This window comes from Bos indicus, chromosome 7 (genome assembly GCF_029378745.1).
Source record: "Bos indicus isolate NIAB-ARS_2022 breed Sahiwal x Tharparkar chromosome 7, NIAB-ARS_B.indTharparkar_mat_pri_1.0, whole genome shotgun sequence".
NCBI classification, from domain to species: domain Eukaryota; kingdom Metazoa; phylum Chordata; class Mammalia; order Artiodactyla; family Bovidae; genus Bos; species Bos indicus.
The window spans coordinates 22,452,395-22,464,824 of NC_091766.1; the positions used below are offsets into that span (position 1 = coordinate 22,452,395).

The 12,430-nt window shown below is 39.2% G+C and overlaps 1 protein-coding gene across 2 annotated transcripts in view; it reads left to right on the forward strand.

Moving 5' to 3' along the window:
• Window positions 1-12,430, forward strand: part of FNIP1 (folliculin interacting protein 1) — a 120,908-nt gene continuing 108,478 nt past the window's right edge. For both annotated transcript variants that reach the window (XM_070792044.1, XM_070792045.1), the window contains exon 1: window positions 1-201. In XM_070792044.1, the coding sequence (XP_070648145.1) occupies window positions 110-201 (92 nt within the window). In that variant the 5' untranslated portion in view covers window positions 1-109. The remainder of the gene's footprint in view (window positions 202-12,430) is intronic.

Sequence of the window (12,430 nt, forward strand, 5' to 3'; positions counted from 1 at the left end):
ACTAATTTCTGTCATATGACTGAGGCGCCTATGGGGGTGGCGGGGCAGCTCTAGGAGCGGGGGCCTGGTGAGTTCCCTGAGGAGCGACCCCGGCCTGGCCGTGGCCACCATGGCCCCTACCCTGTTCCAGAAGCTCTTCAGCAAGAGGAACGGCCTGGGCGCGCCCGGTCGGGATGCGAGGGACCCGGACTGCGCGTTCAGGTAGGTCGCCGCAGGGCGAGGGGCGAGGGGCGCGGAGCCGATGGCCTAGTGGGGTCCACTTTCCAGAGGCGCTGAGGCTTTCTCGAAGTTCACGCTCGCGCAGTAGTGTCGCCCCGGTACCGGGATCAGGGCCTTGGTCGGGAGGGGCAGGGCAGCTGCAGACCAGCGCTGGAGGGTTCGAGCGCGGTCCTCTCCCCCCTCCCCCACGGTCGCCCCTTACCCCCTTGTCCCGGGCGGTTTGTTTACGTCTTGCTCGGCGGCCACGCGCGGCTCTGCCACTCCAGGCGGAGCATCGCGGCCTGAGCTTAGGGGCCACACTCCTTCCTGGCGACGCGTAGAATTGGGCGCGGGCTGGATTGGACCTCAACCGTCGTCCTCCGGGCCGAAAAGTTCTCCCCTCCTCCCCGCGGCTGGTCGTCCTCTGGGTGCTCGGTTCCAGCTTGGTTGCTGTTGTGGAGAGAGCAGCACGTTTTGGCCAGCCTTCGGAGTGTAGAGAAGGCTGGAGGAGCGTGTCGGCAAGCTGCCGTTCTTTCAGATTTCTTGTAAATCTAAATTAGAGGTTTGCAGATACCGGACCGAGTGGCCTGAATATTGTCGAAGGAGAAATGTGAAACCTAAGAGGTTGTGCTTATTATTGACTAGAATGAAGCTGCGCTGAGTCAAATGAAGCATGGCCCTAGAATTGACCATCCCGTTGGAACTGTTCCTAAAAACGAGTCTATAAAAATTGACAATGATACCAAGATATTTTGTGGTATTACAGGCTTGGTTATAGTACCTGTTGCTGGTAAAAAAAAAAAAAACTTTTTAAGATTGTAAGACCCTGTAATATAAACCTGAATTGTAGATAAAGTTTAGTTTCGAAACTTCATTTGATGAAGAGATATGTCTTTCAGACAGCCTTAATACTTGTTGCAGTGTGGAAACTTGTGAATGTAAGTAGGCTGAATGTCAAATGTCACTCAAACCTGGTAGGGTAGCAAAGAGCCTAGTTGTACAGCAGTACTAGGAAAAAATGAGAATCTGTTAAATTTTGAAACAGTCACATTCTGAAATGACTGTACCGCACCGGTTTAAAAGGTTTTGCTAACTTTAAAATTATTCACCCTCTCTCACTAATGCAAGCCCCGTTAGTAAACATTCTGTAATATGTGGAATTGAAGTATTAAATGGAAAGAAATGTCACTGACTTTTAGAGGGGAAAAAATCTCAGAGGTGAACATCTTGAAACAGTACTTAATAAAGACAGTTATCTAGCTTTTGTTTTTTTCTACTGGGAAGTGTCTTGCCATGCTTATCTAATGACTTTCTTTAAAGATTTCTTTAGTGCTTTTCTTTTGAAAAATGAAACTGCAGTCTAGATAGTACTACATCGAGCCATCCAGTAAATCAAGGGTCAGTAGAAAGCAAGTTTGGGGGCTATACTAAAAAGGTGACATTTGAATAGGCTTTCTATTTCTAGGCAAAGATTTACTTTGAGGTATCTAGATTTTCAAGCATCTCAAGTAATTGTGGAAAAAAGGTTATTTTTTTTAAAAATGTAAGTCTACAATATGGTTGTGTAATCCTACTTTAGAGTTGCCAGAGCACTTTCTCATCAGTTATCTCATGTGATGTTTCACAACAACCATGTGAGATAGGGCAAGTAGCAGTATAGATAACTACATGATCCTTTTTTGTATGTAAGAATGATGTGTAAGCACAATAACTGCAGTGCAATATGGAAGGTGTTACTTTAAAAAATGTAGAAGTGTACATGTGAGAAAATGAAAACTGAGTAATGTCATATATATATATATACCTGCTGCTGCTAAGTCGCTTCAGTCGTGTCGGACTCTATTCGACCCCATAGACGGCAGCCCACCAGGCTCCCCTGTCCCTGGGATTCTCCAGGCAAGAACACTGGAGTGGGTTGCCATTTCCTTCTCCAGTGCCTAGCAACTTGCAAATTTGATCAACCTAAGTCTTGTGTTTTTTTTTTTTTTTAAATAATTTCATTGTTTTTACACACACACACACACACACACACACACACACACACACACAGTTGTGTACCCACAACCCCAGTGAATTTTTAGAACACTTCATCACCCAGAAAATTTCCTCATGCCCCTTTGCTATCATTCCTTAACTCCACCTCACCCAGGGCAATTGCTGACCTGCTTTCTGTTTAATGATAGAAGTTTCGATTTTTTTAGAATTTCATGTAAATGTAAACATACTGTTTATAGGCTTCTGTGTCTGGCTACTTTAACTCAGAGTGATTTTGAGATTCATCCAAGTTGTTGCGTTTTTTTCTGTAGTTCCTTCAGTTTTTTTGGGTGGGGGGGGGGCTGGGCTGAATAGTATACCACAATTTGTTTATCCATTCACTGGTTGGCAGACATTTTGGGTTCTTTTCAAATTTGGGCTGTATTGAACAGTGCTGCTGGTGAACGTTTGTGAACAAATCTTTATGAGGAAATGCACTTTCATTTCTCTTGGAGTGGGATTGCTGGGTCATATGCTTAACTTAAAAAAAAAAAATTGCCAAACTTTTCCCAAAGTAGTTGTACTATTCATAGTCCCACTAGTAATGTACGAAGTTTACAGTTGCTCCAGATTCTCTTCAAAACCAGATATTGTTAGTCTGTTTTTTGTTTTTTTTTTTTAAATTATTTACTTGGTTTCACTGGATCTTAGTTGTGGCAAGTGGGATCTAGCTAGCTACCTGACCAGGGATCGAACCAGGGCCCCCTGCATTGGGAGTTCAGAGTCTTGGACATTGGACCACCAGTGAAGTCCCATTAGTCTGGTTTTTTAAATTAAAAAAATTTTTTTGTATTGTAAAAAATACCGAACATAAAGTTGGCCTTGTTAACCATTTTAGAATCTTTACATTTTTTCCCCTTGGAGTGTAGTAGATTTACAGTGTTAGTGTTAATTTCAGGTGTACAGCAAAGTGAACGTTATACATACATCCACTCTTTTTAGATTTGTTTCCCATGTTAATGGGTCTAGTGGTATCTTGTGGTTTTAATTTGCCTTTCCCAGATAATAAACGATGTTTAGCATCTTTTTATGTAGCTCAGTTTTTTGAATAGACTAAAACTTAGTTTTTATACCAGTATACAATGCTTTCCTTTCTAGAATCCTTTTTTGGTTTTGTTTTAGTCAGCTTAAGTTGTTAAATCAGGCTTGGACACAGTTAGCCATTGGCAGCTAACTATAGCTCAGCCTGTAAGAGTCAGTTCCTAGAGTAAGCAGTATACAAGGTCCAATGGTGATAAGCCAGGAAAGGATAGGAAAGACTTGAGACAGAGAAGCCTTAGGAGCTTTTCAATATTGCCTTTCATAGTTACTCCATTGAAAAATATGGTCAGGGATTACTCCCTTCCTTTCAGTCTTAAGTTCCTTACCTGACAAGTTCCTGGTGCTTGTCCTGTCTAAGCTTCCAGAGCTGGAGATGAGTGTAGTGTATCACAAGAAGAATATTATTGTAATAATTTATAGAAGTGAAACAGTAATTTGTTTTCATCTTTTAAAGAATTTGGGAAAGACAGTGCTTTCTAGGGGAAGATACCCTTTATATTATCTCCATCGGGATACTTTTTGGTGGAAGTAAGAATTCAGTGTAAGTTCAATAACTTCAGTACACATAAATTGCTTTAAAAATAAAATTCTCAGGGGCTTCCGTGGTGGCTTAGTGGTAAAGAATCCACCTGCCAGTGCAGGAGACACAGATCAGTCCCTTATCTGGGAAGATGCCACATGCTGTGGAGCAACTAAGCCTGTGTGACACAACTATTGAGCCTGTGTTCTAGAGCCCAGGAGCCTCAACTACTGAAGCCTGGAGCCGTAAACTCTGTGCTCTGCAACAGGAGAAGCCACCACGATGAGAAACCTGCGCACTTCCAGAGAGTAACTCCTGCTCACCGCAACTAGAGAAAAGCCCACTCAGCAGCGAAGACTCAGCACAGCTGAAAATAAATGAAATTATAAAAATTAGCAAATGAGTAAATAGAATTCTCAGGACTTCCCTGGTGGTCCAGTGGGTGAGACTCCACACTCTCAATGCAGGGGGCCTGGGTTTGATCCCTGGTCAGGGAATTAGATCCCACATGCCTCAGCTAAAAATCCTACATGCTGCAACAAAAATCAGTGATCCTATATGCCTCAACTAAGACCTGGCACAGCCAAATAAATAAATGTGTGTGTTAGTCACTCAGTCGTGTCTGACTCTTTGCGACCCCGTGGACTGTAGTCTGCCAGGCTCCTCTGTCCATAGGATTCTCCAGGCAAGAGTACTGGAGTGGGTTGCCATTTCCTTCTTCAAGGAATCTTCACCCAGGGATCAAACATGGGTCTCCTGAATTGTAGACAAATTAATTTACATTCTGAGCCACCAGGGAAGCACAAATAAATAAATATTAAAAAAACTCTCTTCATCTAAAAGTGGTGTTAATAATAGCAACTGTGTGGCATTGTCATGAGGTATATTAGTGAAGGTAACAGTAAACTGTGTTGTGTTAATAAACTAAGTCTTAAAAAAATTATTGAAAGAAGTCTAATTTCATGAAGAAGATTGTTTGAGAGGTAAATGTCTGGAGGACATAATTCATGTTTTGTTCAAAAAGCAGTTTCTGTATTTTCATTTTATTCCTAACGCATGAACGTTTGTCCTTACACTGTCTGTAGCAGGAGTAACAACCTCTTAATTGGTTTTTCTGTCATCACTGTTGCTTTTCTGCAAACTGTTTTCAAAATTCATCCTTTAAAAAAAATGCTAATTCAGATCATGATCAGCAGGCAAAATGATGTAGAATTTAAAATCTCCACAACACAGTTGTTTTAAGGATTCAAAGAGGTAAGTCATGTTGAGCACTTAATGCAGTGCTTAGCACATGGCTTTCACAACCAGAAGTTGTTACTATGATGATTTCATGCTTATGTATAAAACCATTCAGTTTAGGACCAAACTCCTTAATGTGGCTTGTGGTGGTGTGGCTTTTGTGAAATCTGTAGCCTCGAGTTCTTAATTTTTAAAAATAAGGTTATTTTTAACATAGCTGTTATTCTATTATTATTATGTTTTATTACTTATTAATATTGTATATTGTTTATATATCTATTAATATTATCTATTCTTAGTCTATATTCAGATTTTTTCAAGATGTCTTTTTATAGTAGGTTTGTTTGAATCAGTCTGCATATTGAGTTTGTAATTATGTGCCTAAAAACGTTTTTGTTTTTAAAATGGATCGTTTTTTCTATGAAATTTCCCATGTTCTCTTTTTGACTGATCTCTAATGGTTTCCTTTAATTCTTACTGGTTCCCAGCAGTCTATATTTTAACCAGACCCTCCAGGTGATTCTTAATGCTCAAGTTTGAGAACCACTGCTACAACTTACTCTCTCTTTCCTGAAAACTGATGGTTAGATACTTGACTAGACTTGGGTTCAGGGTTTGTTTTTTTTTTTTAATTTAAAATATTCAACAGATTTTGCAGTGTACTTTGTATTGCATACATAGTGTCTTGTTGTCCCATTTTTAGTGGTGCTAAGGTTGATTAGTTGGTTTCAGACTATTCCATTATAAAATTCCTCTTTCACTATTGGTTTTAGCATTTTTTGTTGATTATTGCCTGAACCCACTATTTTGTTAGGGGATGCAAAATGGTAATATCCTGATTCTTTAGTCCTTTCTGCGTTTATTTCTTAGTGAACTTTCTCTTACCACTTACTTGGTTATTTGCTATAGGAAAGTCAGCACCAAAGTTTGTGTATCACTTTTTAGAATAATTTATACTGAGTTAGATGAATGTCTCCATTTTAATTATCATGTTTTAGTATCATCTCTTGGATGCGTTTTCATCCATTACAGTCAAATTGGCCCCATATTTCACCAGAGGAAGACTTCTTAAGTTGACATGATCTGATCTCATTAATCTTTGATAACTTGTTGCTTTTTTCTGGCCTTGTCTTAATCTAGCCCTCTCCCTTTTCTATGATTTTATCACTTGGGATTTATTTTAGGTTCTGGGATGTGCCATGCTGTGTTGTTCTTTGTTTTGGGCATAATTTTACATAGCTTTTTGTTTAGCTTCTTGTAGTGATCGTCTGGGCTTATCCTAATTATTCTTTCTTCAGGAAGCCTATTCTGATTTCTCCCTGTCCAAGTTAGATTTCACTTTAGTTTTCTTCCATAGCTGTCTGTATTTCCTTCTGTGACATGTATCACAGCTGCCATTACTTGTCCACATCTCTCTCCTTTGCTTACTTGAGAGTACTTTTCAACTTCAAGGTGTATTTTAGAGTTAGAACCTTGTAAGCCACATGATGGGTGTTTGTGGGGAACAAATACCTAGGTTCTGTCTGGGGCAGTTCAGGTAAGACGCTGTTTTCCAGAGAGAGACTGTAATACTGTGGAGGCCTATCTTGAACTCCTCGTCCGAAGGAGCAGCCCTTTCCCCTAGTCTCTATCAGAGCACACTGTTTATATCCTTCATAGTTCTTTTTACAATTTATCATCTCTCCCCCTCAAGTTCACATTGTTGAGTCAGTGTATATATAGCACAATGCCTGCGTCTGTGCTCAGTAAATATTTTTAGAATGAACGTATTAATTTTAAGAACAGAGAGAATCAGAAGTTCTGTTTTGGAGATTTGGTCTAGTTTTAATTGTTATTGAGAGATTTATTTGATAGTTTAATAAAGTAAATCCAGAGTTCACGAAAGAGGTTGGGCCTGGAGATAATGAACTTGGGCTTATGGTCAATGGTCAATATTAACACTAAGGGAACAGATGAGATAATATAGGAAAAGGGGTGTGTGTAGATAGAGAATTGCAAAGAACAGATTTTGTCTTGAGGAAATCTAAAATGTACAAATGTGGGAGAGGAAAGTCTGCAAAGAAAAAATGGCCAGAAACGTAGGGAGAAGGCCAGTGCTGTGTGGTGTCGGGAAAGCTCAGAAAGGGAAGTGTTTAAAAAATGATGGAGTGATAAACTGCTGTGTTAACTGGTTGCTGACAGGTCTGGTGAGATGAGAAACAGAAAAGTATCTGTTGGGTTTGTCAAGTTGGAGATAACCAGTGATCTTAATAGTTTTTATTTTTGTTTTTTTTTGAGGGGGGCATGTTTTGGGGGAAAAGTGAGATGTGTATTATTAAATGAAAAGGGAGGAAATGGCTTCACTGCTAGAGCTTTCTGTTTCTGTAGGGAAAACAGTCTGTAGTGCTGTGTTATCTTTTCACTTTCAGTATTCTGATTTTAGGTTGCATTTTGAACTTACGAAGTTCTTAAAGACTGGTTTCCTAATATTATCAGTGTTCATAAGAATTATATTTCAGAAGTTTTTAAAATATGATTTAAAATATTTGTCTATTCACAAGATTTTCTATTTAAAAAATAACACCCCTCCTTAAATTATACCTTTTATTCTTATGTTAGAAATAGAAAGTTAAAATATTCTTTACAGAGAATTCTGAGATCATATCTTTCTTATTAAAGTAGAAGCTGAAAATTTTAAGTTAAACTTCATGTTAGCGCTCTGTGGTATCAATATTTGGTTCTAAGAATCTAATTTTGTTATAGGAAATGCAGATATTTTGTTGTTGATTTACTATTCCATCTCTAAGTAGTTGTATTAGATTTGTTTCTTAGAATCATATTTATTGAAAAAATAGTTTAATAAAAATATAGCTTTAATATTCAACTTATGAATTTTGGACCTTATTTCTTACTAATATAATAATTATTGTCTTAAATCTTGCTGAGTTTTAAGTTATCTTTTTGGAAAGACTTGTTTGAAAAAAAAAAAACTCCCCATGTAAAATATACCAGCCACCTGTGTGTATCTGTGGCTGATTCATGTTGATGTGTGGCAGAAGCCAGCACAATACTGCATAGCAATTATCCTCCAACTAAATAAATAAATAAAAAAAAAACAGGATTCCTAAACTCGCCTTACACAATCTTATTTCTGTTCCTGACACTACCGTTCTCTTAGTCTACCAAGTTGAAAGTCAGAGAATCATCTTTTATTCTTTCTTCTCTCTGGTTGCTTCATTTGGTCATTTGTTAAATCCTGTCGATTCTGATTCTGCAATATCTTAGTTCTTTTTCATTTCCCACTGCCATCATCTCATTTAGACCTTGAATGGGTTTCATAAAAACTTGCCGTAACTTTCCCATCTTGTGTGTATTCCCCTCTATGCTGCTGCTGCTGCTAAGTCGCTTCAGTCGTATCTGACTCTGTGCGACCCCATAGACGGCAGCCCACCAGGCTCCCCGTCCCTGGGGTTCTCCAGGCAAGAACACTGGAGTGGGTTGCCATTTGCTTCTCCAGTGCATGAAAGTGAAAAGTGAAAGTGAAGTCGCTCAGTTGTGTCCGACTCCTAGCGACCCCATGGACTGCAGCCTATCAGGCTCCTCCGTCCATGGGATTTTCCAGGCGAGAGTACTGGAGTGGGGTGCCATTGCCTTCTCTGATTCCCCTCTATACCATTCTGCTAAATTGACTTTCTTAAACCATATTCTGATCAATGCACTCAGAAATCTCCTTTGACTCCCTTTTGCTTAATAGAGGATTGCTCTGTGCCAGGCACTGTTTTAAGTGTTTTACGTGTACTAATTCATTTATTTATCATAATAGCTTTATAAAGTAGGTCTGATTATTCCTCTTTAATAGATGAGGGAATGGAGGCAGAGAGAGAAAGAAGTTAAGGACCTTGTCCAAGATCACACAGTAAGTGATTAAGCTACAAATAATTAAGATACAAATTCAGACATTTGAGTTCCAGCACCTTTGCTTCCCAAGTGGCACTAATGGTAAAGAACCCCCCCTCCCCAGTGCACAAGATGTGAGTTCAGTACCGGGGTGGGGAAGATCCCCTGGAGGAAGGCATGGCAACCCACTCCAGTATTGTTGTAGGGAGAATCCCATGGACAGAGGAGACTGGTGGGCTGTGGTTCATGGAGTTGCAAAAAGTCAGACACAACTGAAGCGACTTGGCACAGACACCCACGCCTTTGTTTTTAATAACGTCCAAACTTTTCAACTTGTCATGTCAGCCTCCTGTAGAGTTGTTCCCAATGTTTCCTGTATGTATGCTGCTGCTAAGTCGCTTCAGTCGTGTCCGACTCTGTGCGACCCCAGAGACGGCAGCCCACCCGTCCCTGTGATTCTCCAGGCAAGAACACTGGAGTGGGTTGCCATTTCCTTCTCCAAAGCATTAAAGTGAAAAGTGAAAGTGAAGTCGCTCAGTCATGCCCGACCCTCAGTGACCCCATAGACTGCAGCCTACCAGGCTCCTCCGTCCATGGGATTTTCCAGGCAGGAGTACTGGAGTGGGGTGCCATTGCCTTCTCCATCCTGTATGTATAACCTTCGGAAATAATATCGTGTCGTCATTAAAGATGCTGTGTGTGTACACGTGTCAGAGTAGAGGAGTGGATACTGAAGAGAGAGTCCCAATACCCATTGCACCTACCATCTTAGAGTTGTTTTGAAGATTTAATGGCATGGTAGTCTCTTAAATGGTAGATTTCCTTCTCACACTTCCTCACCCTTCAGTTTATTCTTTCCAGTCTTCTTTCTAATTTTTCCTCTAGCTGTGGGCTCTGAATTAGACTAGAAGTTTGATGTTTCTTTAGACTATTCTCGTTCATATGTTGGCACATTTCTTGGAATTATATGGCTACAACACATCTGTCTTTGACGCTCCAATAGAAACCATATTTACCATTATGACAGTTACTTTCTTGGGTTGTAATTGCTTCTTATGTATCTGAATACTATAGTAGATTTTAAGTTCCATAGGGTACTTAGGACCAAGTTCCATGATATAACTTGTTTCATGCTTTATTCCTGGTGTTTGATTCACAGAAGGCATTCAGTAAGTATTTGATGAATGAGTGATGAATAAAAATAGTCACTGAATTGAAGAAATTTTATTTCCTTTAACAAAGATGTTTCTGTTTTGGGTTATTTGCCTAGTCATTTCTCTGTAATTTAAGCACATATTTCTTTGGCTCAATGTTTACCGATTTAAAGGAAAATTTCATTATTATTTTGATCTTTTTAAGATGGCAAGAATGGTTTGATTTCTCAGAAATAGGTTAGGTTCTCTATTTATATCCCCTATAACACTTCATACTTTCCCTTCCTACCATTTTTCACATTCAAAATTTGTGTGTGTGTGTGTACACAGAGTCTTTTCTGACATACTCAGTATATGCTGAGTGGATAAAAAACTGAGGAAATGAACTCAAGTACTTTTTTTTGGTAGCGGGAGTTTATTTCAAGAACACAAGAGGTTTTGAGGTACCATGGAATTTCTTTTCCATTTGAGCATTCTTTGTCCTTAGGCCTTTTGATTGTTAAGCAGACCTTATGGGGAAATGGGGCAACAATTTAACGTAGACCTTTGGGGACACAGCCAGAGCCCTAGAGATCTACTTCCTTGTACTCCCATCACCCAGTATATAGTATCCCTTGACACAACAGCATTTTATCCCAAGTCACCCCAGAGAGATTACACCTTAGTATAATCCTGATGGAGTGGCATAGTTGGTGTTAAGAGTGTGTGGGATTATGAACCATTTCAGTTTGTACTGCTTTATGTTTATGATTGCATTTGTAGGATGTCGCTGGCAGGCTCTTTGCAACTTTTTGGCCTGCTTTTCCACCCTGTTGTGGTCTGTTATATGATTTTTAAAGTTTTCTATTTATAGCAAGAAACTATAGATTGTGACATTAATGCAAGGTGAGTAAAGTTGAATTGTGATAGGATTCCCACAGATAGCGATACTTAGTTTTATATTGATTTCTATTAATTCCTGATTACATTAGAATATAAAACATATACACTATACATTTATAGAATGCAGAAATATAATAAAATTATTTGTGAATAACTTCAGTTCATTTCAGTTGCTCAGTCGTGCCCGACTCTTTGTGACCTCATGGACTACAGTACGCTAGCCTTCCCTGTCCGTCACCAACACCTGGAGCTTGCTCAAACTCAGGTCCATTGAGTCGGTGATGCCATCCAGCCATCTCATTCTCTGTTGTCCCCTTCTCCTCCTGCCTTCAATCTTTCCCAGCATCAGGGTCTTTTCCAGTGAATTAGTTCTTTGCATCAGGTGGCCAAAGTATTGGAGCTTCAGCTCCAGCATCAGTCCTTCCAATGAATATTCAGGACTGATCTCCTTTAGGATGGACTGGTTTGATCTTCGTGCTGTCCAAGGGACTCTCAAGAGTCTTCTCCAACAACACAGTTCAAAAGCATCAATTCTTTGGCACTCAGCTTTCTTTATGGTCCAGCTCTCACATCTGGATAAACCATAGCTTTGACTATGCTGTCTAGGTTTGTCATAGCTTTTCTTCCAAGGAGCAAGCGTCTTTGAATTTCATGGCTGCAGTCACCATCTGCAATGATTTTGGAGCCCAAGAAAATAAAGTCATGTTTTAAATTTTCTCAAAGAAATTTCTGAACATAGTTTAACCATCAGACAGTAAAACCCCATGTTAATGCACCACTTGTACTTACATTACCCAGTATATAGTATTCCTTGAGTGACTTCTGGACCCTTGGATCTTCTGACTGGCTAGCTTGGCATGCTCTTCACTTGTGACTCTGATTCTAAATTAAGAGGTGAAATGTTTTGCCCCCAGCCCAACAATATTATGACAGGAATTTACTTAGAATAAATTCCTCCAACCCAGTCCTGATCCTGGATGCAACTGCTTTTTTAGTTGTTTGGTGTTTCTTTGAGTAGTTGTTTTTATATTTATAAATAATATGAATATACTGTTCTATAAAAAATTTATTCATTTTAGACATTATCAATTTCCTGTATTGGTAAAGATTTAGGTCTTAAGTATGCATACATATATACATACCCATGTATGCCCTTTCCTTGCTTCTTCATTTTTCCAATATTTTGGTTAGTTTAAATAATCAAGGTTAACTGTTGTATTAGAAAAGATTCACTGCTGAACTAAATATATTTTATGTTTTATTGTACATAAAAAAAATCTCTTGGAGTTAATTGCCTTTATTTTTCTTTTTACTTTTTTGGTTCACCTTATTTTCTTTAGAATCTTGAGCTTAAGAACTCCATAAAATATCTCTCAAAACAACTTATTTCTTTTAGTGAAAGCTTCTTGATAATTGGTTAGTTATTCTTTTTTTCCTCATGGATATATCCGTCTTGGAGCCCTCTGACCTTCTCTGGCTCTAGCTT